This window comes from Hakea prostrata, chromosome 1, assembly GCF_041222555.1.
Source record: "Hakea prostrata isolate BN-2017 chromosome 1, UWA_Hpros_2, whole genome shotgun sequence".
Classification (NCBI taxonomy): Eukaryota; Viridiplantae; Streptophyta; class Magnoliopsida; order Proteales; family Proteaceae; genus Hakea; species Hakea prostrata.
Window position 1 is genome coordinate 9,959,263 of NC_142600.1, and position 16,578 is coordinate 9,975,840.

General features: G+C 36.7%; 1 protein-coding gene across 1 annotated transcript; it reads right to left on the reverse strand.

Moving 5' to 3' along the window:
• Positions 1 to 3,622: 3,622 nt before the first annotated feature.
• On the reverse strand, positions 3,623 to 6,462 carry LOC149027347 (dof zinc finger protein DOF3.6-like). Its single transcript, XM_089146757.1, has 2 exons — positions 6,281 to 6,462; positions 3,623 to 6,106 (listed from the first exon to the last, which is right to left on the reverse strand). Exons 1-2 carry the CDS (start codon positions 6,329 to 6,331, stop codon positions 5,126 to 5,128), a joined length of 1,032 nt encoding a protein of 343 aa, XP_089002883.1. The 5' UTR covers positions 6,332 to 6,462; the 3' UTR covers positions 3,623 to 5,125.
• Between the last annotated feature and the right edge of the window lie 10,116 nt (positions 6,463 to 16,578).

Consider the following 16,578-nt stretch of genomic DNA (forward strand, 5'->3'; position numbering starts at 1 on the left):
AAATTTGCACTTAATGAAAAGACATAAAGAAGCAAACCCTCAAGTTTGACTCAATGATTTTGTTTGACCACTTTCTTTTCCACTTGGACCAACTAACATTCTTCTTAATCTCCTCCTTCTCCCACGCTCAAACACGCAGATTCATGTTCATCTATTTCTATTTTATATATTAAAATTTGAAAAGACCAATCCATTACTATACATGCATGTCTCTTTCTTTCCTTTGAAAGCACAACAACAAAAGATCATGAAGAACGGTCAAAATCTCTCCCTAACGTATATTTTTGAAACACGTGGACGTTATAGGCATGGGAAGTAAAAATTTGAATATAAAAATGAATTTAAAATTATTTGTGATCCCAGTTGAAGCTTTGGTGCTCTTTTGTACGTAAGTGGTAGGTGATGTAATGAATCCACGAACGAGTTGATGATCAGAACAAACAAAATATGGAATCCATTACACAATGATTTATAAAAGTAACTTATATAGTTTACCACGTACCCCTTCATCCCTCACAATCAGCCACTTCCTATTATTCTCATAATTCAAAATCCTCCATATATTTTTAATTTGTAATAATTTCATAAATTTTGGAGCATCTACAAGTCGTGGCCCTTGCTCCAATGCATGGCTAATAAGAACACGTGTGTTAAATATAATGGTGATGAGGATTTTCATAGAATTTTTTTATGGAAGTGGTTTGTCGTTTCATGTCCACTATGTGTAGGCTCACGGACCACGTAACTTGATAATATCTATTTTTTTTTCTTCTCAATTTACTTGTAAAAGTACAAAATTTTGACTGAATTACTATTCAATTAGAATTTGTAAATTAATTTGTCACTTAATTAATCACAAATTTATTGACCTTGATCCTACCAATACGTTAATTACTTTAATGATATAATGGGAATTTGAATTTAGCACCTTTATGGTCTTCATTGGAGTTAAGTGTTTATTCAGTGTGATACAAGGGTAAACCTACAGGGTGGAACAGCCGGTGGTTTAAGATACCTCATGACCGCTCCAAACGGCAACTTAGTTTGTACAGTGTCATCTCCCTCTTTTCTTCCTTTTGCTATTGTTGAAGAAACACTTTCTATCATGCTAGCTATGGAAGATGTGATCATACGTGGATTCTCTCAATTGCTCATTCAATTAGATAATAAGCTCGTTGTGTCCTTAGTGAATCGTAGTGGTTCTCTACCGTTGGATGTAGTCCAAATCTTTTGTTAATCTAATGTAATTTCATCCATGTACTAAGGGTGTCTAATGATTTTGCTAGTGCTCTAGCAAGGAGGGTCCGGTCAGTTTTATGTATAACTATTTGGCCAATTTCCGATCCCTGGCTATTGGGTATTTGATCCGCTAGATGTTTTACATTTTAACTTTTAATAAATTATGCATAATTACTGAAAATTAAAAAAAATGGGGGATCCAATTGGGTTAAAGAATTGAAGCTAAGCTAGAAAGAGAGGCTTAATGCAATATATATTATATTTGAGGGGCTAATCAAGAGGAGAAAAGAAGCAGAGAGAGGAGGACCCACCAGATAAGGAAAAGTGAGACATGAAAATAAACATAAGGACCATTCTAATGGATATGGGGCCTCCACGTCTTCTAAAAGCATAATCTCCATCTTAATTAGCGCGTCTCAATAACCAAAAAGTTAATTAAGAGATTCTCTCCTGTGATTAGGAACTAAAACCAGTTCATTAGTGTGTCAACGCGTATTTGTGGGGTGAAAAGGTTCTTCATTGTAGACCACAACACACAAAGGGTAGTCTAAGTGAAGAAACATTCAAGAATTTGGAACTCAATAGAAACATTGTTCACTTATTGAAAAGTCGATAGTGCAATTTATCCTAAAAGAGATTCACACTGAGAAACTTGTAGTCGATAATTTGGTTTCACATTGAAACCTAAACAGATAGAGCATATTTGATAACCCATCAAGTGTTTCTGTTTCAAGAAACACTATAAGTAGTTTTGAGTGTTTATAGAAGTAGAAATATTTTTATAGGCATTTGATAAAAGATATGGAGTAGATGAAGAATGAAGACCCCTTTCAGAAAGACAAAGGCTAGGGTTTCGTCGAAGATACAGAAAATGAAAAAGAACTTTGGTCACCGAAGATAGAGAATGTATAGAATCGAAGAAGCAACGAATGGAAGAGTTCGTTGCAGCATGAGAGGGTTTTAATAGGGTTCTTATGCTTAGGATGTCGAATTCCTTGCATACCCCTCTTTAAAGCTATTTTACTTAAACCGAACGTGTCTAATTTTTGCTTTGTGAAAAAGATGCTAAATTTCTTGAAGTAGAAATTTTGATAAATTTTGGTTTATGTTACAAAAATCACTAAAAACAAAATAGTTGTATCAAACAATTTTCAGCAATTTTCTTTTTATTTCTAGAAACGACAAACACCAGGGTGAATTATCAAAAGGTTCATACATTCCATCAATCTATATATCCTTACATTCCATCAATCTATCTCTAATGTTTCATGCATTTGCTTGTTCCAATGTAACCAAACACGAGATACCCTAAACACTTAGAATTATATGGAATCTTTCTGCTTCTTATTTCTTTGCTTTTCATTTTTTTCTTCCTTTGTGTTGCAAAAGGGAGAGAGAGAGAGAGAGCTGTTCAAAGTTTCAGAAGGGAATGGTGACTGTTGAGGTGGAACTAAGAACAAGGACGTCTCAAAAGCGAAAGCTGCAGTGGAAACAGAGAGAACATCTCACGCCTATCCATGTGAGAATCAATAACATGTCATGAATAGACATTCAGAAGAGCTTTTGCTTGGATTTCCGAGCTTTCTTCTCACCTGCTATTGACCCTTCCTTTACTTTCTTTCCAGTTCATATAACGATAAACAGCCACCACAATCATCATTCATCATTCCCTTGTCTTCGATTTCCAGTCTCATCATCATCATTTTTTTTCTTATCTTCTCATCAAATGATATCGTCAATTCCGGGGGATACAAACCCACTTTATACTTCATCTCCAAATCTCCATGACTTGTTTTCTTCTTTGTTGTTTTCCTCATCTTCTGGTTCTTCACACATTTAGGTTAAGAAGAAGAAGAAAAAAGAAAAAAAGAGAGAGAAAGAAGGGGGGAGTAGTGTTCGCTTTTCTGATATGGTTCTTCTCTTCTTAATGATTTTGAATGCTGCTTTATTCTTTCTTACTACAATGCCTTGGTCCTTGCAAAAGCAAAATCCGAAACCCAGATTCTTTTCTTTCGAGAAGATCGCTTAGTTGGACCATATGACATGGATCATGTTGGATTTGGAAACTATATTGTAATTAATCTTCCTATTTTACTTAAGTAAGATTTAGATACCGGTCAGTCCCGGAGACCGAGACACTGTAGTCTTTTTTTCTTTCTTTCTCTCTTTCTTCTTCTTCTTCTTCTTCATTGTTTTTCTTTTGATGGGTCCTGAATAAAATCAAAGAAATAAAGTGTTTCTGTTCCAAGCCAAAACATATACATGAGTGAAAGTGAAATCAAATCGAACCCAGGAAGGAAAAAGGCCATTGTCACAGAGGCCTGCCTGGGGAGAAGAGTACTCAGGTCTCTTGAGCTGAGACTCTTAGGTCAGATCAGATCTAGTATTCAGATATATCCATGGTCCTTCTTTTGATTCTCTGGTCTTCCAATTCTGCTAACGGAATTCAAGAATCATTCTTGCTTTGAGTCTGTCTTTGATTGCATGGTTTTGAGTGGGATTTTGGCTTTCTATAAAACCCGCAGATCATTACCTCTCTCGATCTCCACACTTTCATCTCTCTTACTCCCAATAACCAGCAACCAAATAACTACGTTTAGTATCATTGTTCTCGTTATTATTGCAAAATCATTAAAGCTTCTCTCTCTTTCTCTCTCGTAACACACATTCGCATACGAACTTAATTGCATGCATAGTAAAACTGGTGGGAGACGCACAAGGAAAGTGACTTCTATACTAAGTATAGACATGCGATAGATCTTGTTGTAGAACCAATTTGAATTTCCCGAGATCATGTAGCAAAACAAAGCTACTTTGGGTGAAGCTAAGAAGAATGGTTTGAGAGAAAAGAAAAAGAAGAAGAAAAAAAACACTGTAGATTCAAAATTTGCTAATTCAGGTAGAACATTCTTGTTGAACTTATCATTTATATAGTCTTCTCTACAGAGTAGGCTTTGTCCTACAAGGGGGGATCAAAGTTAAGGCATGACAACTTCTTCTTAGTGGATGATGGGGTTCCATTGAAAGCAATGATAGCATATCGTGGATGTGTGTAATCTGATGTAGAGGTTTACGGAATTCCATGTCGGATTTGAATAGTTGCGCAGAGAGAGAGAGAAGAACAGTAGGATCTATAATATAGTTCAAACTTCTCTGTTCCTTCAACAAGCAGCTGAAACTGTTCAACTGCGTTGGAACTTGGCCGACAGGAAGTCGTTTAAATTACTAAGAATTCATACTACAACAGTAAAGTTCTTCGATCAGAACAACAGTGTTCAAAGCAGAAGAAGACAAGGGACGAACGAAATTCAATTACAATTTGCTATTTTAGACAGTACGATACAACCTGCATGCCCCTTGTTTTAGCTTCTTCCTTATACTACTCTCTAGTCTCTCAATGCTGACATTTTATGCAACTGGAGTAACTGTAATGTCTAGGGAAGAAGAGATAGGAAACTCAGAGGTAAGATGAAACTCTGGGAAGAAAACTCGAAAAGAAATCATTCATTACAGTGCTTTTGATCCATTCTTAACATCTAGCCCTTCATGTCAGATACCAAACTCCAAGAACTGAATACACCCACTTCTGTAAGCACGCGATAATACACAACAAAACCAAAGAGAAAAGATGGAAAACTAAGGCAAAACAAAGAAACCTAGCTACAATTTCTAGTGAAAACAGAAACCTACCATTTCTAGGCTCTTCATCAGATCATGAACTCGAAGAGATGATCCATTCCTGCAGTATTCTCCATCTTTAATTAGACTCCTCTGATATGATCTTGTTAGGAACTTCTTCAAGTGATGTGCTGGTTTTCCTTACTCGAAGCTGCAGTGATTAATTAATTAATTAATTTAAAGAGAAGATGATGAAGCTTTTGAATTATCAGAGATGGTTGGTGGAAGAAGAGTTGAACCCAGAAAGATCTGTCCATGCATTGCCACCCCAGTATTGATCACTTCCAGGAACACCCAAGTACTGCCTTGATAAGTTTAACCCTCCTCGATTTTCTTCCGTTTTTACTGAAGCAAATTGTGTAACACTGCCACCGGTGGAGCCTGACGGCTGCTTTAGCCTAAGCTGAGCTGCTGCTCCTCCGGCATAAGCTGGTGGCTCGCCACCACCACCAGCACCACCCTGACCATCATATGGGTATAACCCAGAAGGAGGCTCCAACCCAGTTAAGAAAGGGAATTGCTGCACTTGCTGTAGTCTCCAGTGATCTGTAGCTCCACCAGTTAAAATGGTGGCGCTACCACCTGAATTGCTTCCTAGCTGAAACTCTATGTCACCACTTCCACCACCACCACCACCTGATGGAGCCAGTTGTGGCTGAATTCCACTAAAATTTAGGCCAATGTCAGCTGGAGCATAGTCAGAGTAATGTTGCAAAGAAGCCATGAATGGCAACTGTTGAGGAGCTACTTGTGTGGCAATATGACCCATCATATCAGTGGTGCAGCTATTGGTGGCTATTGCACTTGTGTTACCAGAGCTAGTTTGAGAAGTAGCCGGAGATTTTGAGCTACTACCACCTTTGCTTCTCTTGTTCCTTCGGCAACCTCCACCCACCGGAACGTTCCGAAGAGCACCTCCTCTAGTCCAGTATCGTCGACAAGTCTTGCAGAAGTGGCGAGGCTGCGTAAGGCTGTAATTATTGAAGTAACAAAACTTTGTATTCGTCGATTCGCATCTCGGACACTGCAGCGCTGTCTCCGGCTGCGGTAGTTTCGCCATCCGAGCACGATCTGCCATAGAATTGGGCCTGATTGAACCCCCACCTCCACCCCCACCGGCCGATGGCGGCGGAGGTGGGGGAAGCTGATGATTCTCGCTGGTGCTTCCATGTTGATGATTTGGGTTTTGCTGCAGAAGATAAAAATATAAACGGGAAAGTAAGAAATCAATGAAATATCTGGTAGTATATTCAGCAAAGCCGAAAGAGAAAGAAAGACAGCAAAAGTATGAGAATATTTATCTTTGAATTTATGCTTTTTTGGTGAAGAAGCTATGGAAGGAAAGAAGCTGAAGAAACGTTACCTGCTGCCAGTTGGGTGGATCTAGATAGACCGGAACCGAAGAAAAAACCATGGTTTTTGATCTTCTTTCTCTTTTGTAAAGGTTGATAGGTTTTTGGAGTTATGGTGGAGAATCACATCAACAAGGAGTTGCAGAGAGAGAGAGAGAGAGAGAGAGAAAGAGAGAAAGAGAGAGAAAGAAGGAATGAGAGGCGGGGAAGGAAAGTTAAAGGAGGGGGCTTTTTATTTAATTTTGTTCTTGTTCTCTCTCCCTTTCTCTCTTTTTGTTTTATTATTTTTTAGGGTTTTGTGAGTGTCTAGAGGGAGTGTGTGTGGAGGAAGTTTCTTAACCTGTAAGCTTCTTTATGATGCTTTTCCAAGTGCTGTGCTTAGCAAAAAGGGGTCATATAGTAGATAGATCAATGGCTCCTCTCCTCAGCTTGCATGGAAACTAAGTGGGGGAGACACACTAAAGAAGGCAAGGATGGGCCATGAAGGAAGGAAACCCTAACATCAAGGATTTCTATTTCTATTTCTATTTTATAAACTCAACAATCCACAAAACAATTTGATTAAGAAATCCAAAAGCAAAAGTTGTGTCTTGGTGCTATGGAATGGTCACGATCGGATTGACCTTTTCTCCGGTCAGTTTCCGGCCAGGTTTCTTGTTTTTCTCTCTTTTTTTCTTCTTTCTTTTGCATGGAAATAACGATGATCACTCTGTTACTTCTTATTATTACCGAATTACCCTTCTTCAGAAACTTTTTTCTTTTCATGTCCAACCCTTCATGCAAAGCTTCTCCCTTCGTTAACTCCAGAACCAAAAAGCAGCCAATGAAACGAACAGAACTAAAAGTGGTGGTGGTGGTGGTGGTGGTGGTGGTAGTGGTTGTGTAGGTGCAGGAGTGGCGATCAACAGGAACCGTCCGATGTGACGGCAGAGTTGAGATGCTTATGGTCGGGGAATCCAGCCTTCCTCTCACGGCCACGTCAGATCCACGTGGCCCCCACACACAAAGTTCTTGTCAGTCTTCTTCTACGGATTATGGAATATTATCAACTTATCATATACCCATATGAGTCGGTGGAGGTGAGGAAAAGCAAAGCCGTCCCTCCAGTTCTAATTCAGATCCTCTACCACCTCACCTTTTTAAGGTTATGTTTGGAGGCTAAGAAAACTAAATTTGTTTCTTCTGCTACATGTCCATTTCTACTACCACAAAGTGAAAGATCACTAGTTCGATCATCACCAGCTCAAGTGAACAACCTGTACTGGACATATAGAGTTACTGCTGGTTCTAGCTTTGAGGGTGCAACGAAATTAAGAAAACCCATGTTTCAATCTCCTAAGTTGAGCCTCTTAACCCTAGATTTCTGCTTATAGAAGCTCTCTTCTTGGAGAAAGAAACAAAACCAAACTTTGAAGGATACTGAACCTGTGAGAGTAAGACTTTGAGGTCAATTTATTTGAAGGTTTTTGTGCCTCACTGGGAACTGTAGCTTGTATATATAGGGGACTGAAGGGGATACTCATGAAGTAAAATATTCAATAACAGACGTGTAAGTGGAGGTAACTTTCGCAAGATCTCTCCTTTTAGTTTAATTTTTCACGGAGAATATGCCATAAAGGAGTAAAACACATACATTGCATCGACTGTTTTAGTCAACAATGGAGGAAACTAACGAATAAAACATGCAAATTTTCATTAATTCATATACATGGGATAAACCACAACTTACCTTTCCAAAAGAAGAAGAAAAATGTTAGCAAAACAATCTAATATTTGAAGTCAAGTTTGTCAAAATCCCCACTCTCTTTATTAACTTTCATAAGAAAATGACTGATTTCATTTTAAACTGATATCTCAATAAGAGTCAAGTTCTTTAGGGATAAATAATATTTCATTTCCTTTTGTTCTTCATCTTAGCTTGACTTTGTATATTGGACTTCCTGCAAAGTTTTTACATAATAATTCTTTTAAGTGATTGTAGAATTGTTGAACGTAAATGAGAAACCAACCAACCCCTCGAATAACATTTAGCTGGTCAAAAAGGAGAAAAAAAAATTTAAAACAAAAAAGAAGAAGAAGAAAAAAAAAACCAGTCAATTAAGAGGAAAATTCTGTATAAATAATTATTAAGAGGGAAATTTAGGTTCAAATTTTTAGGTTTGGATTTTGAATTAATCCATTCCAGCATTCAATCGCATATACAAGTTAAACAAGTTGCACAGAGTGGAAACAAGGTCAATTCTTGTTGAGACATGGCCATTGTCTAAAGACCCAGTAGAGGAAATAGAACAAAAATTTCAACCTTAAATCTAATACAGACCCCAGTATGCCCCAATAAGACAAAGTAAAATCTCTCTGCAACTTTATAAAGCGGCCTTGCTACCTATAGAGATAGTGAAAGGGAATAAAGGATGTGGATCAAAGTTGCTAGCTTTGATCAAATTAAATTATTTGGAGCCCCTTAAAGTAATAACTTACTATTTATGTAAAATATCTCTCATCTTTCCTCTATTTTTGGCCCTTTGTTTCATATATAGGAAGGTATCACTATCAACCATGTCATCCAGTTCACTAATTGTCTAATAAACACAGTTTACTGAGTTTAATTCATTAACACCCATTGATGGCAAATGCACAAATTGAAATATTTTTCAATTAAGAGCAAATTGCAACGACACCCAAAATAACAAACTTTATACACTGACAACCCATTTGAAGTTTTATACTATGTTTCTACAGGACCCCAAACCTAAGCTAGATATCTTCTGCAAACCCTCTTCGCTTCCTTTTTGTTTATGAACAGATCTAACTAGTTTTCTACAATATACATTCCTGTCTGGGAAAATATAAAAATGGAAAAAGTAAAGAGAGATACCAGTAAGCCATACAAAGGTGGTCATTCATATAAGGATAGATGGGGGATCTTGGTCATTACGTTAATAATGTAGAAGTTGGTCCATAAAGATGAAAACAGCTAGTACATGTACAGGTCAAGTTGAATTCCATGAGGCTTGTTGCGTCTGTTCCATCATATGACCTAAAAGCAAATGGTGGGGCTGGTTTTCAAGCAATCAATCATACAAGTCTGCTTTGGCTTGCTGGCGGGTAGTTTCCATACTTAAAATTTTTTGTCCAAAAAACTATCTCAAAGACTGAAAGATTAGACAAAAGATACAATGACATGATATGAAGATAACTGTTATTGTAAGTTATGGCGTAGAAGGAGAGGTTAAAGAAGGATCTTGGGTCCAAGGTGGTTCGACTGAGGTGCATGGTAAAGGTTATTCCTTGACGAGTGGATCCCTAAATCACCTAGATGTATATGTATACTTCAATCTATTAGGATCGATGGATTATTTTGTACAAATTTTTCTTATATTCTCTCTCTTCATGAAACTCATTCATCATTTTACTGTAACATGTATGTCATGTGAATGTAAAGCTTTTTTCTGTCTTTAATAAAGAAGATAAATGAAGGGATCTAAGGAAGGTAAAGAAGGATTAAGGAATGAAAGAATGATGTCATGCATGGGATGACTGCAAGAGAATAGTTGAAGGAATCTCCCCAGTAGTCCCACTCACTCTGATTGTAGTCCTTTTTGCTTCTCCCTCCTTCCTAAAAGGAATCTTAGCTTCTATAAAGAATTAATTAAGAATGGAAGTACCAGCAATGAGCTAGCATTCTTTTAGTACTATAAAAAAAAATTTAATCCCTTTTATGGTGGCTGAACAAATAAGGGTGTCGCTTGTGAGTGTCCATGATTGAAGTAGAGAAGACCTATTTCTTTTCTTTTGGTCAAGAGAAGACCTATTAACATGTAAAGAACGAATATTAAGAGAAATCTAAATAGCATTGAAACCCTATATGAGAAATTCATTGAAATACCTACAGGGCATCATTCTTCATACCTGAACCTAACACACTAGATTTTTCTTCACATCATCATCAATTCAGTTCCTGAAAACCCACTAACAGATAATTTCATGGCGGCCCCACAACCATCTTTCCCCAATTTTGGTTGATTGGTTTGATTTGAGAATCAAATTTTATCACGCGTTAAGCATCTCAAAACCAAAATGTCTACAGATGTGTGTATGAGTCATTTTCATGCAGTGCACCTGTTGTGATGTTTATATCTGGTCTTTGCTTCCTTTTCAGGATTACGATAAGGGGACAGTGACCCAGGCCAGAAATGAGAGATCTCTAGCTGGGTATGTAAAATGTAATGGTATTAGTATATATATACGCGTAGAAACTTCCATGGCGCTGCATCTGTATTGCTGGTAGCTCGATCCCTGTGAAACCCTAAGAAGAGTACCATCATCACTGCTCTCTCTCTCCCTCTATATATATTAACCCATGGAGTAATTTGTTAAATACAGGTGTACGTAACGATCAAGAAAACAAAAGGTGAGCGCTGGCAGTACTGTGTGTGGATTCTGGAGTGTTGGAACATGAATTACTCAATTACAGACATGTCTTCTTCATGAAGGAATCAGAGAATCTTTACTTCGTGTCTAAAAGATAATTTATCATAAAGAGGAAAAGGAAGATGGAAGCTGGTAGTCATCTCAGCTTGCCTCATCTATGAATTTATGATTGGAAGATAAATTGCTTCAATTAACTCTTAATTCGAAAGATAGATTCTTGTTAACCACTTTCCTCTTTTTACTATTCCTCCCATGGATGAGCCATGGAGTTGATTATATGTGAATTATTACCTACTCGATCTCCTGACCAAGACCCAACATATCAAAGTTTATTTGGTTCTTCCTGTTTCAGCTTTTCTTTTCTTGCTTTTTTTCCACATATTTGTTGGGTCACTCTCCGCTCCCATGGGACCTTTGTGCTTTTTCGAGTTTCACAGAGAGAGAGAGAGAGAGAGATAAGAAATGGATATTGGTGGGACATGCATGAGACCTAAAGCTGGATCAGAAATCAGAATAGTCTTCTGGAGAATATATTTGATCAATACAGGGGCTCCATACATGTATAATGGCGTGCCGGTGGCCGGTGATTGTTACTTGCATGTACTTACAGTACTGTGTACAGCAATCAAAACCACATGAAATGAATGGTCCAACACAGAGACCAGAGATTTCACAACCTCCTTATCAAACAGGATGCAATATTTGGTATATGCCTCTCATCGAATCTCATCCCAGGACTGGGACTAGTCATGACTTAAATATGAATTGTATGTGGACAAGTGAAAATAGAAGGTTGATGAGTACACCATTTTAGATTCATCAAAGCAATTTTTATGGGTAGTTCCCAAAGATCTAAGCATCTCCTAGAGAACAAACATATGACATGCATATATCTTCCCTCCCTCCATCTCAATAAATTAATATAGAATCTGCTAGTAAGATCGGATTGAGTTGAATGGAGAGTCCAGACCCTATAAGTGTCAGGGTAAAGGTTTATGCTTCCCTCAGACCTCTCCACACACATTAGAAAGGGGTCCATGGAACCACTCGGGGTTTTAGGTCTGATTCATTTTATTAGAATGCAAAGGTTGGCCCCTCCGAATATGTGATAGAGAAGAATGAGAGGAACACAAATTTCTATTCTAATTGGTAGAAAGATCTAGACTCATGAATAGAAAACTTTGAACAAATTCTCACCTAACCCTAACAGAGCCATGCAATTGCTAAACCCATCTATAGCTGTTCCTTTTAAAACTCTAAAAATCAGGTGATGAAGAGACCAGACTGAGGTTAAGAATGGCCCAGATGAGTGCAGCTAGATTTCAAATGTAATTAACCTAGTCACTCCAGTGGTCCTCTACAGATGAAAAGGGGACATAGAGAGAGAGAGGCCCCTTCCCCCTAATTGTGGAGCCATGAGCTCTGATTGATAAGAAAACAAAGAAAGCAGAAGTCCATGAGGAAAGTATTAGGAATCTTCCCCACATGCTAAATTAGATGAACACTAACTGCTGCTGGTTTAAATATAGAAATAGAAAGCTAAAATAGATGAGAAAGAGTTTCAATACAGTAAGGGATACATGGTGAGGGCATTTTTTCACGTTGCTTAGTATCTTTTGGATTGCTATTCAATATATATTCTGTCACAGCTGACAGTAGATGCTAGTGATGAAGGATTAAGTTACTATAAATACAACTCATGGCCCCATTCTTGAATCTCTCTGCAATTTAAATTATAAGTAGTACGTGTTAGAAGTGTTAGTGGGCTTGGAATCTAATTCCCTATCTATCCTGTCAGACAGAATATAGCTTTCCCTCATTTTCATGCAAAAAAGTTGCCACTTCCTCCTTCTCTTCTGCTTCCTCTCTCACACCTCTCCAACCCTTCTCCCATGCATTCTTGAGAGAAAGTTATTGCTTTTACATGATTTGTGTTTGTCACCCCTTCTTCCCACACTAATTCTCTCTATAGTATATTTTGATAATATCACAAACAAGCTAGCTAGCATTATCTCATTCTGACTTAGATCTCCACTTTACTGTTCCTCTCTCTTTCTCTCTCTCTCATATGTTCTTGATGGGTGTGGTTAAGAAGAAGAATTTATGAGCTGTTGGGATATAAATATTGAAGATCAGACAAAACAAACAATTCTTAATCGTGCTCATATAAAATTAATTAAGAACAGAGAGAGCAGATACTTCTAGATAGATTCCATGTTCCACAAAATATTAATTACACCCAGCTTCTGCAATCACTTTTAACACAACGATTCGCTCCATCCAGCAGATTATTTTGAGGACTTGGGTCATTAAGAAAAAGAAAAATTAATCAACACATGACCAATCATATAATTTCATCATTATTATATTTAAAGCTTTTGGGCCTTCGTAAATCTTAGCCCATATGAGGCCCATTTGTGGCATTACGTACGTATGATGGTGAATCTTGTGTGGTCCAGAATCCAGATCCAGCTTCACACTCCTTGAAACACTCTAGCAAGCCCATTTGTGACATGATGATGGAGAAACTTAGTGTGGTCCAGCAACCTGATCCAGCTTCCATAATATAGGGTGTGTTTGGTCGCATAATCCCTGGGAAAGTCTTTCTGTAGAATCATGTTCATCATCCTCAACTAATTAAATTATTTGATTGATATTGGAAATGCATTTTACCAAAAAAAAAATGTTAGAATTTTATCATTTTAGGAATTGTTTGATAATTTACTGAAAAACACTTTTCTGATTTTTCTTGTTTTGAGAAACAAGAAACTTGATTGAAAATCATTTAATAAATTTGTTTTGTTTCTGGTGATTTTTGCAACATAAATTGAACTTTATAAAAATTTCTCCTTTGAAAAACGCTTTTAACACAACAATTTGGTTAATTAGTACCTCTGATGATATATGTAAGCTAATCTCGTGCAAACATAAACCTTCATATGAAAGGTTGAACCTTTTCCCCCTTGGGAGGTATTGAAGCTAACACCCTAACTGCAAATTAAATTAAAAAAGAAAAAAGCCTACTGCATTAAAGCTACTTTTCGATACCATTAAAAAATATCATAGGATGGCGATTAAAATCACCGGTGTAGTTGCGGGTTGAGGAGAGTAGTTCAAGGCAAGCAAGTAAGGGCAGGAAGTAAAGGCAAGCACACAGGTAGGGGATAGGCATTCGAATCACTATCTTCAAATAGTGTATAATTGAGAGAGGGTGGCTCGTGCATCTTCTCTTCTTCAAGCCAAGCCTTCCCTAGCCAGTTATCAAGTCCTGCTTGCCGGTTAGCAACACTTTCCAGTAGCACGAATTGCTATGCTTCGCTTGTTTCTATATGACAATATGCACCTTGGTTGCTGTGCTCCCTGCGAGTAATAGCAAGAGAGTGAAGAACGAATAATCCTAGAAACAAAAAGAGTGCGGAGTAGAGAAGAGAGCACCTTCAACTGACAACTTTGTTGCCTACTCTTCAACTGGCCAAGATGTGTTAAATAGAACATTCTTCATAAATGTTTGTAAAGGTGAATAGGGTGGGGAAATAAGAGGTGTTGCCAGGCGGGCTTTGGGCCTTTCCTGTGCAGCATAGGTGGAGGGTGAAGAAAACCTCCTATCGGGGGGCCTGAACCATCAGTAAGATATCACTCTAGAAGAGCTAGAATTCTAACATTGTGTCATGACCTATGGGCCCAAGGACAATCTTACAAAAACTAACCAATTCATTATTGGACCTTGTCATGGTATTTGGGCGTGCTAGATTTAAGTGAAAAAGTTTTAGAAATGGGTATTTATGGAATTTGACATCCTAAACATAAAAACCAAGCTAAAATCTTCTCATAGCAATAGAACTCATCCATCTGTTACTTTTAAACCAAATGAATGGGATTGTACAATTCTTCACCGTCTCTATCTACGACCAAATTAAGTTCTACTTCATTTTCCAATATTCGTTAAAATCCTAACGCCTATCTTTGCAAAAGGGATCCCTGTTCTTCATCTTCTCTATCTCCAGTTACTGTGTAATATCATAAAATGCCCACTATTACTATTTCTGCTTCCAAAAGCAAGTCTTATCAAAAGCCTATAAAAACTAGAAATATCCAAAAAAATGTTTCTAAAATTTAATCAAAATGAAAACCCTTGATGATGAGTTATCAAACAAATGCTTTTAACTTTTATTGATGTCTATTTCTTTTAGTGAGACATGTTGAAAACCATAATTGGTAGAAGAAGAGGAAGCGTTACATATTATTGAAATTTTGGGATAATTTGATTGAACAACACAACAATTAAATGTTATTTTCATATTTTCAACGATATACTATTATACTATACCAATCATTCGTTGTGTTTTTTTTTTTCCAGAATTTTTATTTTAACAATTTTGCTTAAATTAAACCTAAAAGGAGTCGTACTTACAAAAAAAAAAGAAATATTTGCAAAACGTGACATATTCAAGATTATCTTGATCCGTGCTTCCCCTTACATTTTGGTAGATGCTGGGAGTCATTTATTACATTTTCAACAAACTGTCTTTCTCATGTATGTCATCGCATGTGCCTCGCGTGATCCTGACTCTGCAAATGAATCAAGATGTTTTCGTTCATACTTGTTGGGAAAGAGTTTTCTCCATGTTCCCATTTAAATAAGAAAGCTTTGACATTCAGAGCTATTCCTCACTTCTCATAGATTCTAAAATGGTGGTTTCTGGTCATGATCATGTTCTCCACAGAGTCCCAAGGATTAAGAAGTGAAGGTTTGCTTGACTTGTCATAATACTTGATTTACCAAGCTTGCTTTCCTGCCATGCTCTGTTGCTCGTCATAAATTTTCTGAGCACACACAGCTAAGAAGATTCCAGAAAAAAATTCTTAAATTCAGCTTAATGTCTCCATCTTCTGTGATTTAATTAATAAATTAGTTGGTTACCCATTAAATTTTTTTTGAAAACCTAGATATAAATGTGTTGTAACGTAGATTGATTCCGACTAACTCTGCTCTTGACTCTGCTCTTGTCTCTGCAATACCAGTTCAGTAATATCTCACATTGTGTCTTTTCTGTCCATGGAAGTAGCAACAATGAGGGCTTGATCGATGAAGAAACTGCTTTAAAAACAAGGCAATACTGAAATTTAATTTAGATAGGATGTACACAAAAATTTAATTATTTATTTGGATAAATTCAGAATAATATTTTAATTATTTATTTTTGAAAATTTTTGAAAATTTTCATAATTTGAATTTAGACAAAGGGGTTAAGATCACTACTGTAAAGAAGATATTAAGAACAATTTAGAAATTTTGAGATTATCTAATCATAAATTAATAGAATTTGCTAACAGTATGTATTATTGTGCAAATTTAAGAGATATTTTAACATATTATTTAATATATTCTCAAAATATTTGTAATTTTTACTATTTATTTTAGAGTGTTCTTAAAATTTATCTATATTAATTTGTTTAAAAAATCACCTGAACCTAAACAGTTACTCAAATGTTTTTGCTCTGAGAGCAAAAAAACTTAAAAATTTTATTTCTCGATGAGTTAGCAAAGCCTTTAGTTTGACTGATACGCCTTTTTCCTAATTTTTCTTTGTCCCAAACTTTCTCCTTATTAAATATGTTAAACAACATAATCATTAGATTAGAGGCGTGATACATAATATTAAAATTTAATGACAATTAGAAAAATAGCAAAACTTGACATATTCAAGATTGTCTTTGATTCGTGCCTTACCTTTATGGTGGTCATTAATGGCGATAATGGGTATACGTACATTTTCAATTAAGTCTCTCTATCTCTCTCTGTCTCTTGTGTCAGATTGTCATCCCCATGTGAATCGCGTGATCATGACTCTTCAAGTGAAGAACAGAGCAGATATGT

Bases quoted from the DNA above. Each gene is read 5' to 3' on its own strand.
- LOC149027347 (XM_089146757.1), bottom strand. From the start codon at position 6,331: ATGGTTTTTTCTTCGGTTCCGGTCTATCTAGATCCACCCAACTGGCAG. The intron at 6,107-6,280 runs GTAACGTTTCTT...TATCTTCTGCAG, and splicing joins ATCCACCCAACTGGCAGCAG to CAAAACCCAAATCATCAACA.